At 43.4% G+C, this 19770-nt stretch overlaps 1 protein-coding gene and 1 long non-coding RNA gene across 4 annotated transcripts in view; one reads left to right on the forward strand and one right to left on the reverse strand.

Annotated features, from left to right (window-relative positions):
* The window catches only part of Alpk2 (alpha-kinase 2), a 128360-nt gene that overhangs the window by 69674 nt on the left and 38916 nt on the right, over positions 1-19770 (reverse strand). The window contains exon 4 of the mRNA NM_001037294.1: positions 13826-15506. Within this exon, the coding sequence (NP_001032371.1) occupies positions 13826-15506 (1681 nt within the window). The remainder of the gene's footprint in view (positions 1-13825; positions 15507-19770) is intronic.
* Positions 14836-19770, forward strand: part of Gm41757 — a 43385-nt gene continuing 38450 nt past the window's right edge. For all 3 annotated transcript variants that reach the window (XR_003952636.1, XR_877494.3, XR_003952635.1), the window contains exons 1-2: positions 14836-14923; positions 15367-15525. This is a non-coding gene — a long non-coding RNA (predicted gene, 41757). The remainder of the gene's footprint in view (positions 14924-15366; positions 15526-19770) is intronic.

Raw genomic sequence — 19770 nt, forward strand, 5'->3', positions numbered from 1 at the left:
CACTGTGTAGGTAGGTTTCAAGGTCTCCTAGTGCTCAAGCTCTACCCAGTGTGGAAGAGAGACCCTTATCCTGGTTCCCTGAAGAAGACAGTCTCCTTCTGATTGCCTTCAGATCAAGATGTAGAACTCTCAGCTCCTTCTCCGGCACCATGCCTGCCTGAATGCTGCCTTGCTTCCTGCCATGACAATGGACAGAACCTCTGAACCTGTAAGCCAGCCATAATTAAATGTTGTCCCTTATAAGAGTTGCTTTAGTCATGGTATCTCTTCACAACAATAAAACCCCAACTAAGGCAGTCACTTTGTCTGTTTTTAATTTTTGTTAGGATTTATTTTTATTTTATGTGTGCTTTGCCTTCACACATGTATGTGCACTACCTGTATGCAATGCCCTGGGAGGACAGAAGAGGGCGCTGAATCCCCTGGAGCTGGAGTTGCAGACAAGCCTAGAGCAAGGTTAGGCCCAGGTGTGGTAGAAATGGTAATTTCAGAATAGGGTCCCACCCAGCTAGTTTAGCATCTGCGCTTAACTGAGGCAGGCAGATCTCTGAATTCTTTTGCAATGTTAAGAGAAAAATGTATGCTTGCTCTCTCCTAAGAATTAAGGGGCTGGGATCCTAGGGTGCTGATTCATAGGATGATCAAAAGGAAACCTGGAAACGACTGGATTGATGTGGAAAATAAAAGACTGGGCTTATGGTCTGCGAGAGATGAGCTGTCCAGAGAATTTTTTAGAATAGCTAGAGAGAACTTCTTGAAGAACCGGCATGAGCAGAACAGAGAGAGACAAAGACAGAGACAGAGACAGAGACAGAGACAGAGACAGAGACAGAGACAGAGACAGAGGGAGGGAGGCGCTGCTGTCTGGAGATCGCAAGAGAAAGCAGAACAGACAGAAGCAGTGTGGAACACTGTCTCCAGCAGAGCACAGGCCACCAGCTTGGATCCAAATTTGTTTTCACAGCTCCCAGACACCCCTTCTCTCAGAACCCCTCTCCAAGCCAAGGCTGGCCCTTGGCAGCTGAGAATGACTTTCTCTCCTCATCTTCCCACCTTTACCTGGGAAGCCATAGAATTATACCCCATAAATCACTCCACCATGCTTGGCTTTTGTTGTTAGATGTAGCCTATGTTGGGGGTTTGTGCAAAATTTTTACATCTTTGCATTTCCCCACTGTTTCCTTCTTATCCTAAGAAAGGCTTGTTCTTTCTTCCACTTTGATATTTATTTTGGTAGCAAAATCAGGAATTCCTTGAGATTTTGGTACCTTGGAAATTAGAGATATTTTTGTTTTGTTTCGTCCACTGAGGAAAAAAGGGCAAGCTACTCAAGGCTATGCTTGCTCATCAGAATTAACAGCAAACATTTTCAGCTCCAAGTTTTTTTCCCCTTTTCTAAAGAAAGGAAGAAAGGAAGGAAGGAAAGGAGGGAGGGAGGGAGGGAGGAAGGAAGGAAGGAAGGAAGGAAGGAAGAAAGGAAGGAAGGAAGGAAGGAAGGAAGGAAGGAATTTCTAGCTGCAAGTTTTCTTTTCTTTTCTAAAGAAAATCTGAGCACAGTGGAGCAACCCAACCCTTTAATCCTGGTACTTATGAGGCAAAAGCCAAAAGGATATTGGACAGCATCATCTACTTAGTAAACTCTCGGCAAGCCAGATCTACGTAGGAAAAACTTATATATATATATTTTTATTTATATGTATATATATATACACATACATATATATATATAAACTATAAACAAACATTATCAATACTTTCTATCATTGCATTATTACCTCCTTCCCAAGAGTTAATCATATCTATCTTTTGGGTTCATACCCAGGTGTCTTAGTTAGGGCTCTGTTGCTATGAAGAGACACCATGACCAAAGCAACTCTTATAAAGGAAAACATTTCATTGGGGCTGGCTTACAGGTTCCGAAGTTCAGTCCACACTTGTCATGGCAGGGAACATGGCAGTGTCCAGGCAGACATGGCACTGGAGGAGCTGTGATTCTACACTGGACAGACCTTGGACCTAGGACCTCAAAGCCCTCCCCTACAGTCACACTTCCTCCAACAAGGCCACACCTACTCCAACAAGGTCACACCTATTACAGCAAGGCCACATCTCCTAATGCTATTCTCTATGGCAAGCATTTAAATACATGAATCTATGGGAGGCAAACCTATTCAAACCACCATGCCAGGACTGTATAGCTGGGTCACATGTAGTTCTGTTTTTAGTTTTAAAAGGAACCACATTGATTCTCATAATGGCTATACTAGTTGATATTTCTACCAGAAGTGTGTAGGGGTTTCTCGCTCGCTCCCCCCTGCCCTAGCACTTGTTTGTACTTGGTATAACAAATACTATGACAGATTGACTTTGGGACATACACTGTATCATGTGGTATGTATTACTTAGCAATGTGCCTATGTTAAATTGTGATACATCCATCATTTGAATGGGCTATATATAGTCTGCTTAGATATTTCTCTCAACATTGCTTTTCAGACATATCTAACACATATGGCTGTAAGAAACAGAAAGCAGTTATGAAAGTGGCTAAACACTAAAGCCTACACTTATTTAAAACAGTATGAGATGTTTTGTGATCGGTTATTTGTTTCATAACTGAGTCACAGTTCTTGATCATGAACTTTGCACATGATGGCATTGTGTCACAACAACAAAAACTTGGACATACCTGCTGAAGTCCATAGCCCGTATGTCACAGACTCCATGGGAGTGTGTGAATGCTTTGCTTAAAGGTAGATTCTGGGAAGTGAAATTGCTCCATCATAGGCAATAGTCCTCTTGCCTTTTAAAACAAAATGCCAAACTACACAGCTGCTGCCATATGCCTACATCCCTGTATCTCAACCTTATTGGGTCATCCTTTGAAATTTTTAAAAAGAATTTTGTCTCTGTCCCTGTCTGTCTCTGTCTCTGTCTCTCTGTCTTTCTTCACACCTGTCTGTCTGTGTCTGTCTATCTGTCCGTCTCTGTGTGTGTGTCTGTGGATGTGTGTGTGTGCTTGTCTATCTGTCTTTCCTCTGTGTGTCTGTGTGTGTGTGTGTATCCCACATGTGTGCAGAGGCCAGAAGAGGGTGTCAGATCCTCTGGAGCTAGAATTGCGAACCAGTTCTAGAAACTGAACCCCAGTCCCTTGGAAGAAGAGTGAGTGCCCTTAACTACCGAGTCATCTCTCTAGCCCCATACTTTTTAATTTATTTTATCAGATGGATAAAAGATATCTTTTCAAAGTTTGTGTATTACTAGTTGCCAAGAACCGCAGTATCTCCTCCTGCTTACCAATCACACATCTTTTCTAAAACTGCACATTTATTTATCTTTAAAAAAATTTTTTTGTATAGTTTGGCATTTATTGGGAGGTGTTGCTATTTCCCCTATGACACCTAGTTGCCAGCATTGATTATGTTGATATTTCCCAAAAGCTGAAAGGCTGTTTTTATTGTAAACCCATTCTCAGTGCAGGATCTGAGCCTATATTCTCCACTCATATCGACTCATCTATGTTTTGGTGGCTACTAGCACACTGCTCTGATTGCCGCAGATTTATCACCTCTCTATTTGTGATTGGTTAATTTAATATCCTTTTCTCAATCTTGCTTTAAAGATGCAAGCTCACCTTCAGTCACCAAAAAAACAGAAAAAAAAAAAACAAAACAGCCTATAAAGCTTGTTTCTGGCATCTAGCTCCAACCAAAGGCAGCAGAGAGAGATGAGTTACAGGGACCCTCAAGGCCCAGTGACCCTTCTCTTACCAGCTTCTCCTGCTGCCAGCCAAATCCCTGTCACTGTACTTCTCAAAATAAACTCAGCTGCAAATGGCACACCTGTTCTGGATTAGTTACAATAAACCAGGGTCTGTGTTTATTTCAGTCGCACAGACAGGTGAGGGGCTCTTACTCCTTCGAGGGTGAAAGACTAAGCTTTACAAGCCCCAGTCTTTCCGTTGTTATCTCCATACTGGGCAGTTTTCACAGAAACACCCCAGATTGAAGTAGTCAGCCTCGATCTGCCTAATTAAGCACTTGACTTCTAAACAACACTGTTCTCAAGAGCCACTCAGGACACTTACTACAAATGCAGCTCTGATTATTCAGAGGGAGAGTCTAAATCAGGGGTCTCCATCAGGTCCTTCCCCTCAGAGATAGGGGAACCCTGTAGGAGTCAGAGGGGATGGAGGACTTTAGAACATGGCCCACCAAATCAACTAAAGCAGGACTCATATGGGCTCACAGAGACTGAAGCAGCAAACAGAGGGTCTGTGTGGATCTGCACTAGGTCTTCTGTGTACGTGTCATGGCTGTTATCTTGGTGTGGGGCTCCTGATAGCAGGAGTGGGTGTGTTTCAGACTCTTTTGCCTGCTCCTGAGATGATTTTCCTCCTATTGGGTTGCCTTGTCCCATCTCAGTATGAGAGCTTTTGCTTTGTCTTACTGTATCTTGTTTTGTCCTGTCTGGCTGTTGTCTTTTGGAGGCCTGCTCCAAGTGAACGATCCCATTACCATCATTAGAAAAGTAGTACTAAATAATCTATCCTTCAGGTCTCCATACCTTTGTTCAGCAGGATTGAACTCAGAGCCCCCGGAATGACCCTGATATCCCCTCCATGCGGGCTTCAAGACTTTCTTTCCAGGATGTGCCTTAAGCTAGTTGAGTTTCTATAAGGGCACCCATGCCCAAGCCCTACCACAGGACTAATGCGCTAACATCAGAATCTCTGGGGCACAACTTGGACCTCTGTATTCAGAAGATACCACACACACGTCTACAGCACAGCTTGGCTCTTACACCTTGGAGGATAAAGAATCAACTGAAAGCTTTAATAACTCTCAAAGCCCAAGCTTCACTGCAGACCTGATAACAGAGGACTCTGGTGGTAGAACACAAGAAACCCCCAGGAGATCCCATGAATATTGAGGACAATCAATGCCTTAAGATATTCATTCATTCATTCATTCATTCATTCATTCACTTTTGCCATTCTGGGGATGAAAGTCAGGGCCTCCAACATGATAGGCAAACATTCTACCTCTGTGTTTCATCCTGCCCCCTTAAAATCTTCCTAACCTAGGAAAGATGCTGTGCTCTGCCAATCAGGGCTTCTGGACCCTCAGAGACCACAGGAATCTCCTAGAGAATGGGGTTAAATGGGAATCCGGCTCAGCAGGAAAGCCACGAGGCCTGGAGAGCCTGAACTTCTAACCAGAGGATCCACAGACCGCACAGAGAGTTACAAGGCTGTAAGCATTAATTTTGTTTGGTGGCTTAGACCTAGAACTCGAGAGCAGGGAGCCTGAACAGGGTCTTGGCCATCCAGACGGTGAATGATGCTTGGCAGAAGTGGCACAGTGGCTTTGCGATTGAAAACAAAACAAACGTTTGTGTTGCTCTCTGGGTCTGCCTTGGAGTGGTGTTGCCAAGAGGCCCAACTGTCACGTGCTGTGAGAGATGAGCCAGGGTAGCCTTTGCCCTTCCTGTCATTGTCACGAGATGGAAAGCCACTGTTTAACAGTTGTTATTTGTCGTGGAAAGTGTAAAACCTGTATTGCAAGAAGCTTTGGGCGTCTGCTTTCATTTCTCCTGCCCTCCTGGCCCTCAGAATTATTGGCTGGAGACTTACAGTGCACCCTGCCTGTTGCAGGTCAATCAACACAGATTTAGAACTTAGATACACCCGTTTCTTATGTTGCCTCCCAAGCACTCAGATGTACAGTGAGTTTCATCCATACCTCCAGGGGTTCAAATCTGCCTAGCACAGGAGATGAACGGCTGCAGTACAGTACAACTGGGAACCAGCTGGGAAAGGAGGTAGTTGGCAGACAGAGATTTATAACTTAGTAGGAACCGCTCTATGTAAACTTCAAGGCTTGTGTTTCCATGTGTCTATCACAGTAGTTCTCAACCTTCCTACTGCTGTGACTTTTAATTCAGGTCCTCATGTTGTGGTAAGCCCCCACCCCCAACCATGAAATTATTTTTGTTGCTACTTCATAACTGTAATTTTGCTACAGTTATGAATTGTAATGTAAATATCTGTGTTTTCCAGTGGTCTTAGGTGACCCCTGTGAAAGGGTCACTCCCAAGGGAATTGAGACCCACAGGTTAAGAGCTGCTCAATCACGATTTTGTTTTAGTTTGGGTTTGGGGATTTGTTGGGACTTCCTAAGACAGGTTTTGTTTTGTTTTTATATGTTCAGGCTATCCTTGGGTTTACTACATAGCTAGCCCACGGTGGTTTGGAGTTTTCCATCCTCTGGGCTCAGCCCACTGTGGGCAGCACCATTCCCTAGGCAAGGGGTGCTGAACTGTATGAGAGCGGAGAAATGGAGCTGAGTATAAGCAAACAAGCAAGTGAGTTGCACACATTTCACTTGCTCTTGCCTGTGGATGTGATATGACTAACTGCTTTAAGTGTGACTTCCCTGTGACGTGGAATTGTGAATCAAAACAACCCCCTCCTCCCCTACGTTGTTATTTGTCCAAGTATTTTATAATAGCATCAGGAATGAAAACAGAGCGCCTAGCATTGGTCTTGGACAAGTAAGAACTTAATAAATATGGTAGTTTTAGCAACAAAACGGTAGAAATCAACCCAAATGTTCTTTAGCCAGTAAGTCGTTAAGCAAACTCCAGGACTCACAAACCTCACACGAGACCACTCAGCAAGAACAGGCATGGACTTCTGATACACACAACTTGGATGAGTTCCTGGGAATTGTCCTAAGGGAATAAATTCCCAGGAGATTACTCCTTTCTAATTCAATCTGAATAGGGTTTTAGGGTTGGAGGACAGATCAGCAGTCACCAGGGAATAGAGAAGAAGAGTGCATCATGGGAGATGTGAGTACATTTAAGTAGTTCATGGAGACCAAGCAGTCTTTATGATGAAGCTATTCTGAACCATTTCTTATGTGAATATACAGTTTTCTCAAGAAAATTCAATAAATGCCAGTACGAAAACATCTGTAGCTAGTCCTCAAGAAGTCTTTAGTAAACCAAGCATTGATCAAGAATGGAGATGTAGTTCAGTGGCAGAGTCCTTGCTAACTGTACGCAAAGCCTTAGGTTCAATCCTTAGCATGGCCAAAATCTAACAACAAAAGCAAAAAAGGAGATAAATAATAATAAAATAACAATAGTAATATCATTACTTATTCATTGCATTGGGCACATAACATATAAACTTGAATCCTTCAGACATTATTGATGTTTTTCTTTGTATTTTCAAAATTTGTTTTGTTTTTTGAGCAAGCCACCAAACCTGTAACCTTGGCTGGCCTAGAACTCACTATGTAGACCATGTTCATCTCGAACTTATAGAAATATTCAGATACTTTTTTTTAAAAGACTTATTTATTTTTACTATTTTACGTGTATGTCTGAGTACCTACATACATATATGTGCATCATGTGTGCCTGGAGCTTGAGGAGGCCAGAGGAGAGAGCTGGAGTTTCTGAAACAGGAGATGCAGTGATATTACCCCTGTTTGTTTTACAGGTGAGGAAACAGAAGCTGAAAGAGTTTATATCATCATAGAAAAGAACAGGACATTGAACAAATCGAGGGCTCAAGCCAACACTCTGTTCAATAGCCCCCTCCCCACTCCCTTTGCTCATGGGAGACACATCTAGGTGGATGTCTGCAGCTGTGGAGGGTCTGCCCACCACCTGACCATACTGGTTTACTCGGGTGCTACTCCCTTCTCAGGATTCCTAAGGTTAGGAAGGCAGACTGCAGAGGAATACCAGCTGGCATACCTATTCCTTACACTCCTGCTGGCTTAGCAGGCCCCGTCTAAGGATTTGGAGGTCCCTCCCATGGAGTCAATGACTACACACGGAAGATGCATTGTAGCAGCTGCTGTGGCCTGTGCTCCTGCCAGCACTGCTGAAGGAAGCCTCAGCCCACTATTCCCCAGGATGGAGAGCTCCACCCCACAGGTAGGTGTTGAAAGCCCACTTCCAGGATTAGGGCTCCTCCACCTGGCATGAGACCACCCACGAACCACAAACTGGCCTCTTCCCTGCCGGAGAGACCCTTATAGACATGCTCCCTCCAGGGTGAGATCCTTTCCATCAGCAGTTAGAGGCCCACTTCCCCAAGGAATGTGGCCACCAAGACATTAAAAGCTACAGTTGCACTTTGATCACTTAGTGTTCAGGAGGGAATCCAGGTGCAAAGTGTGAAAAGCTCCGGAACAGGGCTGCTTAAGCTTTTAGCTCTCCCAACTCCTTTCTAGCACAAGAGATTATATATGATCAATATACTATATATATATATATACATATATATATATGTGTGTGTATATGTATATATATATACACACACACATATACATTATATGTGTGTGTCAGTAAATGCTTGATTTGTATACTTACTTTATGTGCATATATACATATATAAATATGCACATATATATGCATATATATGCACATAAAACAAATATACAAATCAAGCATTTACTGAGAGTACACAATAAGGAAAAACATTTTCCATCAATCCTTTGGCAAATATACAGTGTTACCCTCGTTACAAAGCAATTTACAAGATGGCCTAGTCGGCCATCACTGGAAAGAAAGGCGCATTGGACACGCAAACTTTATATACCCCAGTACAGGGGAACGCCAGGGCCAAAAAGGGGGAGTGGGTGGGTAGGGGATTGGGGGTGGGTGGGTATGGGGGACTTTTGGTATAGCATTGGAAATGTAAATGAGGTAAATACCTAATAAAAATGGGAAAAAAAACTGAAAAAAAAAAGAATGAAAGATTAAAAAAAAAAAAGCAATTTACATACTAAGGGGATGACTATGCCTTCTTTTTTTACCTAGAATGAAATATTGATTGGATGTTTGATACTACAAGACAGACAGCAACTTAGATGTCCCTCAAAGTTAGTGGCTATTTTGATTTTTTTTTCCATTTTTTATTAGGTATTTAGCTCATTTACATTTCCAATGCTATACCAAAAGTCCCCCATACCCACCCACCCCCACTCCCCTACCCACCCACTCCCCCTTTTTGGCCCTGGCGTTCCCCTGTACTGGGGCATACAAAGTTTACGTGTCCAATGGGCCTCTCTTTCCAGTGATGGCCGATTAGGCCATCTTTTGTTATATATGCAGCTAGAGTCAAGAGCTCCGGGGTACTGGTTAGTTCATAATGTTGTTCCACCTATAGGGTTGCAGATCCCTTTAGCTCCTTGGGTTCTTTCTCTAGCTCCTCCATTGGGAGCCCTGTGATCCATCCATTAGCTGACTGTGAGCATCCACTTCTGTGTTTGCTAGGCCCCGGCATAGTCTCACAAGAGATAGCTACATCTGGGTCCTTTCAATAAAATCTTGCTAGGGTATGCAAGGCTATTTTGATTTTATACTTGTCAAGGCTGAGACTGCCACTTTGCATACAGATGTAATACAAGGTGGCAAAATTATTTTTAGGACTCTCTCTGAGAAAAAAAAAAAACCTATATTCTGTCCCAACCCCAAGGTAAAATGTGTTTAAGGATTTGTATGTGCATGTGTGTTCATATAGTGGAGAGATGTTTGTGCATGTGTGGAGTTCAAAGGCCAACATCAGGTATCTTCCTCAGTGACTGTCCACATTAATATTTCTTTTTTTTTTAAAGATTTATTTATTCATTATATGTAAGTACATTGTAGCTATCTTCAGACACTCCAGAAGAGGGAGTCAGATCTCGTTACGGATGGTTGTGAGCCACCATGTGGTTGCTGGGATTTGAACTCCGGACCTTCGGAAAAGCAGTCGGGTGCTCTTACCCACTGAGCCATCTCACCAGCCCCACATTAATATTTCTGAGATTTATTTAAATTATTGTTAAATTATATATATGTATGTGAGAGGGGTGTGGAGTATGTGTATGTGAGTTCAGGTGCCTGCCCGGGTCAAAAGCATGGGATGCCCTGGAGCTGGGAGCCACCTTGAACCCAGGTCCTCTGCAAGAGCAGTATATTCTCTTAACCACTGGGTTGTCTCTCCGGTGCTGCACTTAATTTTTTTGAGAAGTCTTTCATTGAACCTAGAGCTTGCTGATTCAGTTGTACTAGTTGGCCAATGAGCCCTAAGGAGATTTCTGTCTCTACCTCTCCAGTGCTAGAATTAGAGGCAACCCAAGCCTTTAATCAAACTCTGGCCCTCATGTTTGTGCAAGAAGCGCTTTACTGATGGGCCATATCCACAGTCCCCCATTGTTTGTTTTGTTTTATGAATCTCAAGTCAATAAGACCAAACATCGTAGCAGAATACACTCCAAAGACATGCTGATTTGATACATAAATGCTGAAAAAGTATAGAGTAGGAAAAATACGAAAAGTCATGGTTTTCATATTTATTCTTATTTCTACATGAGCAGAAGACTGTATATGTGCAGTAAATACGCTGAAGTTCCTAAGCGACACAAGCCTCCATCTGAACTGAGGCTTCACACGGCAGCATTTGTTGGTGTCGTGTGGTGTGTGTGGTGCTATGTGGGGTGTTGGCATGCCCAGCACAACACTGCATACATGGGTTCCCACCCAGTGCTACAGTGATGTCCCACAATGCAACTTGGGCCAGTTCCATTGTTACGGTGATAAACAGCCCTGATTGATGTATGGGCTTATTAATGTATATGATATATCTATTATACCTGTATTTATATTAATATACATGATGTAATTAATGTATTTGATTTTGAACTAATTATTGGCTATTGCATACTTGGTAACTTTTTACCATTGCTAAACTTTACCTGGCCCCCACATTCACTGTGGGGTCACAACCCACAGTTTATGCAGCTGGACCATAGAATAAACCAACCCATTCAGGACTAGAAGAGCCCTTGGAAGTGCATCCTGTTTGTGGAAGGTTGACAGCAGCATCTTATATTGAGCTAAGGGAAGAACGCGCTCAGGAAAGTAAAGAAGGGAAGGTAGTCAATAATCATGGGAATCCTACCTAACCAGGCAGTTAATATCCTACTTGCTCACTTGATGTGCCTATTAGTGCCTATTATGTGGCTGCCATGATTCTTGGTACAACGCACACTGAACAAATACAGCTTCCCCCATGTAGCTAGCTCACATTCTACAATTAATGCTAATTTCCTCGTCAGCGAGATTCTTTACCCAGGACCTGAGACTACACACCCATACTGTACACTGGTAGTCTCACGACCTCAAAAAGAAATGCAAACCTCTCTGGGGCAAAGTGAAGCAGACGCAGCACTTCTGAATTCAACGCGTGGGTAGCTCACTCCAGTGTGGCTGGGGAAAGAAACTTAAGATGGGAGGATTTTCAGGCCATGGCTCAAGAGCATGAGCTCAAAACCAAGATGAAGAGCTGGCAGTGTGACCCTTGACGAGGATTCAAGTTAGCCTGGGGTACCCTTCTCTATTTTCCACTCCCAAACTGGAAGGAGCTTTGGAATCTTCCGTAAATGTAGAGAAACTGGGGGCTTTCCAGTCCTAGCCTGGGTCAGTAACTATTTCAAGACAACACCTAACAAGATGGCTTTGCACTGGGAAAGAGACAAGGGAAGACAGAAAGTAAAGACACCTGAGCACTCGTGTGTCAGACAAGAGATATCTGCAAGAGGCCCTTACAGAGTAACACAGGCAATTGGAGGCATGGAATTTTCCTTAGAACACTAAACCTGATGTACAGATGAAGATAAAATAATAACTGATAAGCTGCCACTAACTTCCTATAAAAAAAAAAACAGCTCAAGGTAAGTAGATCAGTCTAGACTCGAGGGTGGGAAAAATTATTAATATGAATCCCGAGACACGATTTTTAAACCATTCAAAAATCCTTAGGTGTGTAAGCCTCAAGAGTCAGAGAATATTTAAAAATTCTCTGGACTTAGTTATGGAAAAAAAGTTATTTTTCCCTGTACCATATTATCTAAGATTTCATATAATTCCCAGTGACCTCCATATTTCTGGATCAAAATTGCTGTAATAATTAGCCATTTTCTATCTGTTGGCCATGTTTTATAGTTTGATGTATATATATGTCATATCTCTTATAATTTAATAGGGACTTTTCACAGGGCTAAAAGAATCTGCATTTTTACATTTGCCAATCCTAAAGTGGAAAGTTTTCTGGCTTTAATCTAATGAGAAGAAATTTCACTGGTGCGAACATCCCACTTTTGCTTAAGGCTGCACAGAACTGCTCATTAGTGGCCAGTTTCCATTTGAGATTCTAGCTGTCCCTTGTGTGAAAAGTCAGCTTTGCAACTGACCAGTACAAGGTGTGAGGTGCAGGCCCACTCTCTGCAGAAAATGCAAATTCTTCCGTCGGTGTTCTAAGCAAGAAAGTCAGGATATACATGAATCACTTTCTCACACTGTAATCCAGCAGTCAGTGTATATTGATTCACTGAGAGCTCTGCCGGCTGGTCCATGGTGGGCTTGGCCCAAAAGACTATGCATTTTATTTAGCTGCCGTTCCAGTAAAGCAGTGAACGTGCTGAGTTGCTCATCTGCAGTTCAGGTCAGGAAAGCAGGGGTCCCTTCCTTCCTTTCCGGCTCTGAACGGGACCTGTGCCTGCTTCTCACAGGGATAAGTCTCTAAAGCCCACGTTGTCAGCGACCCCCTTCCCTTCTTCTGCTTACTCTACGTGAGCCAGCTTGTCCTGCCCATATCCTCAAATAGAAAAGGTAATCTATAAGAAAACATGTTCTAACTGTACAGACCACTGTAGAGAGGTGCTCAGCTGGAAAAGATGGGGCACTTAGGACCAGAAAGAGACGTGCTGCATTTAACTCTGTTTAAATAGTACCAGGTTCCAGCTATAGGTTCCCAGGCAGTACAGAATGGGAGCTTCTCTACAAATTTGGGGGGATGGAATAACAAAAGGTATATAAAAGGGTAGTAATAGTAAGAATGGAGATGGATGGATGGATGGATGGATGGATATGCATACAAACATACAGACAGACATTTCTAAAGACATTTGTTTCCAAAGTCAAATCTTGACCACAATACACAATCAGTCCCAAATTCATCTGGAACCTGTCATAAAGTATGTAATTAAAAATTCAAGTGGTAAATGAAACCTAGTATTCTCCATGCATTAATTATTCCTGTAATTCTGTCTCTTTCAAATCAACACTAAAATCATACCCAAATTATTATTGGGGGATAATAGATTTTCCTTTTGGCATTTTCTTGGCCTCTTTTATACTCGGTGGTCTAAGGAAAGCAATATAAAGCTCACATCTAGTCAAAAGCCTCCTATCACATGGCTAGATCGACTTTGCCTACTTTCTCCAGCACGGCAAGTGGATCCTGTAAGTTTTTCAATCCCACCAGAATCCTGCCACTCGAGTTATAAGTTCTGACTAAAATCAAAGTCAACTGTTTTCAAAGTTGGAAAAAAAAAAGACCGAAAAAAAATGGATTCCCCCCCCCCCTTCAAAGGCTACACCTTTACTTTTGCTTCAGAAGGTTTGAGAGAAGTGAGCACGGCCCACCTAGTAAAACACATGCAGCAGGCAAAATATCAGGTTTCTTTTTCCAGCTGTCCAGAACCCCATTAGAGCCTCTCACCCCTACGACTCTCATGCTATAATTAGGATGGCTTAGGGTTTATCTGGGCCTTTTTTTCTAAGCCAGATTTCCTTCCTCGCTGCAGAAACAGCAGCTGTCTTTCGCAAGTACCCCGACAGCACTGGAATATGTATTTTGATTTACATTATAGTATAAGAATTACAAGTGCTAAGTGAAGAACACACACACACACACACACACACACACACACACACATCACCTTTTCTCTCGTAGTTTTTCAAAAGCAGGTCTTACCTGAAGATGGTCAGTCCGGTCTGGAATCTGGCTTGCTTCAAATAATTTATTAAGCAGTGCCCCACCTCCCTCGAAGCTGCTGTCCTCTTCCTTGGAAAGTGGGTCTGCTGGTGGTCGAAGGATTTTGGAGTCTTGCTCTGCAGGAAGTGGAATACACACTTCTGCGTGGAAGTGGGAATCCCAGCCAGGAGCTCCTGCTTCCGTGTGTGTGGGCTCTTGTCCATAGCTCCCGGGTAAGGGTTGCCTAGTCGGTTCTTTGGGGAGGAGATCTAGAGTGCCTTTGGGGGCACTGTCTCTCAACAGCTGCTTCTTGGTGTTTGCCTTCATTCCGGGCCGCCTCGCCCTGGTGGGTCTCAGGGCTGCCTTCTTGCTGCCTGGGTACTTTTCGTCTGTGCGTTCCCGAGCCAGGCTTTCCAAACCCTGCTTCACCTCTGTCTTATCTGAGCCCCCAGACAAGGGCTTCACTGATGCCTCTGTCTCTACCTTATCCATAGTCTGTAGATTGTCACCGGAGAATTCCTCTCCTGCTTCAGGGTTGTCTCTGGTTTCTCCCCGAATTCCTGAACAATCATTTTCAACAGCCTCGGGAGCAGTAGGGAGTGGAGCCCTCCCCGGTTCTGTCATCTTAGCTGTTTCATCCTGGTGAGGTCCCAGGGTAAGAGTCATTTCTGAATGCAGGGGTAACGGGCTATGCCCTGAGGTTCCGCTGCTCCTAACCCTCACTTCCTGAGGTTGTGAGTGATAACTACAGAAGCCAGTGGCAACATTCATAGACCACATGCCACCCGACACCTGAGGCCCACAACCCATTTCAGTGAAGAAATGCTCACACCCACCCAGACCACACTCATTGAATTCCATCTCTTCGTCATCGCTTTCTAATAAAAAAACTCGGTCAGTCCCTTGCAGGCTCCTTTGCCAGACCGCATTAGAGTAATCCGTCATAACATCGGAACATTCCAGATACTCCAGGTCATCATCCGAAAACTCCTCCGTGTAGGTTAGGGTTATCTCTGGGCAAAGTTCATAGTCACTGTCAGAGTCTTCGCTGGAAACCTGGGGTCCCGGCTGCATGTTGATGGAGTTGCTGTCTTCTGGGTAAGGACCCAGGGTTGTCTCCGGCAATGGAAGACTGAAACTGATGTATTTCTGTACTTTGGGGGTTTGATGACTAGGGCTGACACTCTCATTAGATTCTTCGTATCCTAGGCCATCACTAACTAACCCTGGCACAGTGGCATTCACTGTCCAGAGCTGGGATACATCTTGTTTTTCAGCAGTGTTATTTGAATTAAAAGAATTTTCTTGCATGTTATTTGAATTGTACTGCCCCATCCTTTGTCTCGTCTCTTTAATATATTGGGGATTCTCAGAATTGGAAGCACCAGAGTCACCCCTAGCCACTATCTGGGGTGAACTCAAATGGTTGAATTTGTCGAGGAAGGAATCAGCTGTACTTTCTCCTTTCTTACAAGGATTCCATTTCTCATCCGTGTGGTTTATGCTGTCTTCTTCACGTATCTCTGTTTTACACTCGCCAGCCGCGTCCCTGCCGCCTCCAGGATCAGGAGAGACCTGTGGGTCCTGCAGACACTGGACCTCGAGGGATGCTGAACAGCAGATCATCCCCACGCAGTTTCTTGCCGAGACCTGGTAAACAGCGGCGTCGCTCTGGGTACAGCTAGGAAGAGGATAGACAGGTAAGTGAAGGCTTGCACACCGACATTTGTCACATCTTGTTGTTGGAGAAAAGGGCCAGCTCAAAGAATACTAAGGAGGAGATATATATATATATATATCTTTTCCTACCTTTTTATCTAGCTGTTTAAGTTAGCTTTAGTGCTCGTGAATTTCAAAGACATGGTGTACTAGTAATAAAAGCACTCTACTGCAACATTCTAAAACAGTACTGAAAACAGGGGCTCTTTTAAAAGACTATACCAAGAAGGCACATAGCTATAAAAAAAATAATAATAATGTCTTACTTTTCTGAGACTAATTTAATTATGTCATTTCCCCTTCTGTTCTTCCCTCCAAGAAGTGGTGTTTCTTGGCAAGAAACTATAACATCACAATGGGGTTGTGTATAGGAAGGTTGGTGCCATTTCCTCCTTAATGTGACTAAAAAAATCTAACTCACAGCCATGAGCTCCACTGACTGGAAACCTGAGTCCACATGTCACCCTGACTAACGGATCAAGCCAGGTGTCCTACATGTCACCTTGACTAACGGATCAAGCCAGGTGTCCTGCTTTGGCCCATCAGGGAAGAACTCTGAATCAAACTAGCTTGTAATCCCTGTTCCAAGAGGGACAGCGCTCCGGTGACTCTTTTCTGTATTGACTGGAGCCACAAGGAGCCTGTCTGCATCTGATATGTCTCCCTGACTCACTCCCTACATGGATCCTTCTGAAAACCTTGCAGTCCCAATAATAGCTTGGTACAGTTGTAGAAGGTAAATTCTTACTGATTCCATCTGGTTGCACTGGAATGTATCTGATTTTGTACTCTGTATCATTCAGCTTAAAAGCCATATATTTAGAAAGTGAGAGCTGGGGGCGGGGGGTCTAGCCTGGGCTTGGATGAAATGCGTAGACTTTCCACCAACTGTTTCCTATGTAAAACATGTATGGTTATCTAATTCCAGAGGGGTGAGTTAGACGGTTAGATATAATCCAGATACTGTAGTCTGAGTCCTTCTTCATCCTCTCTGAGGGAAGTCTGTTGCCTTCTCACCCAACATATGTTCATGAGCCTTCAATCATGGGGGCTTGAGGGAAGGCTTGCTCACCTAGTAAAAAAGAACTTCAAGGATGCCTTGTTTGGATGGTAACCAGCTTCTAGATAGGTTGATCTTGGCCATGACCTACACTCTGCCTGGGATAGCAGCTTGGGGAGGTGAGTTTAAGATGACAGCCTACCTCACACACTTATTCAGGGCTGGGTGAGCAGAAACTCTTTGCCAGAGTATTCTTCAAGAATGTGGAATGTCAAGGCCAAGTCACCTTTCAGACCCCAGAGGTGTGCCCCAGAGGAGCATCCTGACAACCTGCCATGCCCTGTGGTTCACACTTGTGACTCTAGCACCGGGAAGGTTGAGAGAGAAGGATGGCAGATAGTTCAAGGGCATACTGGGCTATAGAGTAAGAGCCCGTTTCAAACAGAACAAAACAAAGATGGAGGGAGACCGATCCTGAGAACTCTATTTAAAAATTTTAAGTCAGGGGCTTAAGAGACAGCTCAACAGCTAATAATACAGTCAGGCTGCTCTTCCAGAGGGCCCAAGCTCAATCCCCAGCATCTGCATGGTGGCTTACAACCATTGGGAACTCTAATCCTAGGGGAACTGAGGCCCTCTTTTTTTTTTTTTTTTTTTTTTTGTCTCTGTCACCAGACCAGGCACACACAAAGTACACAGTCACAAATGGAAACAAAACACCCGTACACATAAGACAAATAACTAAAGTTACTTTAAAAAAAAACATTGACTTTCATAAATCACCATTTCTAGATGGAGGAACTAAAATATCTTTTCAAAGACAGGCATCATTCTGATGTGAGCTACCTAGCCCACCCACAGCTCTGCTTCCTTGCCCTCATCAGTTTGGCAGGCTCACAGCTCTCCAACTAAAACCAAACTTGCACCTGATAAAAAGTGCCCTTCTCAGCCACTTTACATTACACCCATCATTTCCTTCCTGGACCTTTGCAATTAATTCCTGGAGATCTGTCCTCGGTTACCAGTTGACAGGAAGCACCAGAGAGCATTGTGAGCGACAGGAAAATCCCAGGTCATTCAGATGCTCTGACCCCAAACTAGTTCCAGAGAAACCCTGAAGGTACCAGGACCAGAGTGCAGAGAAGTGAAAAGAAACCAAGGCCAGGAGGCACCCAGAGCCGCAGGAGAACAAAGATGAGTCTCAAGACCCAAGGAGAACTGGGTGTGGTGGCACACACGTGTAATCCTAGCATTCTGGAGGGTGAGGCAGGAAGATTGCAGGTTGAAAGCCACTTTGGGCTTCATAGCAAGGCTTTGTCTAAAAATATACTATGTATTAAGGAGAGAAAAGAAATATAAAAATTTTAAATGGAGACAGTAACTGTATTAAAAAATAAGTTAATAACTAAATTAAATATATCAGGTTGTCATAGCTGAAAATAATTTTATGTACATATTTTAATTGACATAAAATTTCCACTCCTCCTTCCATACATTGAGTGAAAGGGAAACGGAATCGATTAACAGAACCAACTGGCTAACGAATGCTTTGAGGTTTGCTTTGTTGTTGATATATCCTTGATCTTTATCATTAAGCACCCTACAGAAAAGGAAGAAAACATTGGACAAAATACCAGTGTTTGTTGGATGCTTCTACGTTAAAACAGTTTCGTGAAATCCCACATGCAAAACTGGGGTGCAAATGAGCTAAGTAATTCCCCCAAAATGATGAAGGGAAAAATCCATAGAGCTGGGATAAGCCAGCGGAGCAGCCTGCAGACTCTGACGCCTAGCGGTCTGTGTGCTTAGAAAAAACTGAGGAGATTGTGGGGTGGGGAGAAACATTGTATCAATGAAGCATTTCAATCAAACCCTTCACCCTTCGGACTCTGACGGACTCTGACGCTTAGGTCTGTGTATGCTTAGAGAAAACTGCCATTCAGAGAGAGGAGACAGTGAGGTAGAGAGAAACATTTTGTCAATGAAGCATTTCAATCCAAATTCTTCACCCTAATCGGTCATTTAGCAATCTCGTAGTCTTCACCCTAATCGGTCATTCAGCAATCTCGTAGCAACTATGTGTTGATACCTGACATTATGTAAAGAACTGAAGAGAGCCCAGGAGATGTGAGAGATTTCATGTCTATCCCTGGCCATCTCAGAGAGCCAGTCCATGCGAGGCTATACCATGCCTTCTGGAATGGGAAAGGAAGCTCAAAGAAAGGGTGTCAGTGGTAGTCAACGAAAATCATGTAAGGCCGGTGGGGATGTGGAAACGTCTAAAGATGCTGGCAGAGAGACCTGTGGGTCTCACAGTGGTTCCGACATAAATGCCAAAAAGGAATTCCCTGAACAATTCATCGATTGAGTTCCATCCTGTGGGTCCTTCCTTTTGGCTGAGGGAGGCAGTAGCGATCTTCCACCCTGTTGAAAAATTGTTGTTGTTGTTGTTTTGTTTTGTTTGTTTTGTTTTTTGGGTTTTGTTGTTGTTGTTGTTGTTGTTGTTGTTGTTGTTTTTATATTTTTGAGACAGGGTTTCTCTGTGTGGCTCTGGATATCTTGGAACACTCAGGCTGACCTCGAATTCACAGAGATCCAACTGCCTCTGCCTCCCAAGTGCTGGGATTAAAGGCGTGCACCATGATTGCTTGGATTGTTGCAGTCTTGACTTGAATTCCTAGGCTCTTTCTAAACGAATCATTTCCTTATTAATGAAAAGAGGCCCAAATTACTGTAACTAGATTGGACTTCTGGCTTTGCAATCCCAGAATTGTACCATAGTAGAGATGGTGAAACCAATTTGGTATCAAGACTCCTTTTATATTTTAAATCAACTGAGGATACCAAAGTACCTTGGTATTTGTGGCTTATGTCTGTCAACATTACATCAAAATGAAAAGACAAAATTCAAATATGTATTTATCTAACCCAAAATTAATCCATCAAACCTTAGCATATGTAGGATGTTTATTTAAGCATATTTCCCAAAACAAAATAAAATTGTATGATGGACACTGTTTCACACTTTCCCAGGTATCTTTAACATGAGGCTTAATAGGAGACAGCTGGAGATTTGGATCTGGGTCTGCAGCCAGTGTGATGCAATACACTGTTTTAGTAGGTGAAGAGAATCTGCCCTCACACAGGCACACATAAGAAGAATGCAGAGGAGGGGGGGAGAGGGAGAGGGGGAGAGGGGGAGGGGAGAGGGGGATCGAGAGAGAGA

Source organism: Mus musculus, chromosome 18, assembly GCF_000001635.26.
Source record: "Mus musculus strain C57BL/6J chromosome 18, GRCm38.p6 C57BL/6J".
NCBI classification, from domain to species: Eukaryota; Metazoa; Chordata; class Mammalia; order Rodentia; family Muridae; genus Mus; species Mus musculus.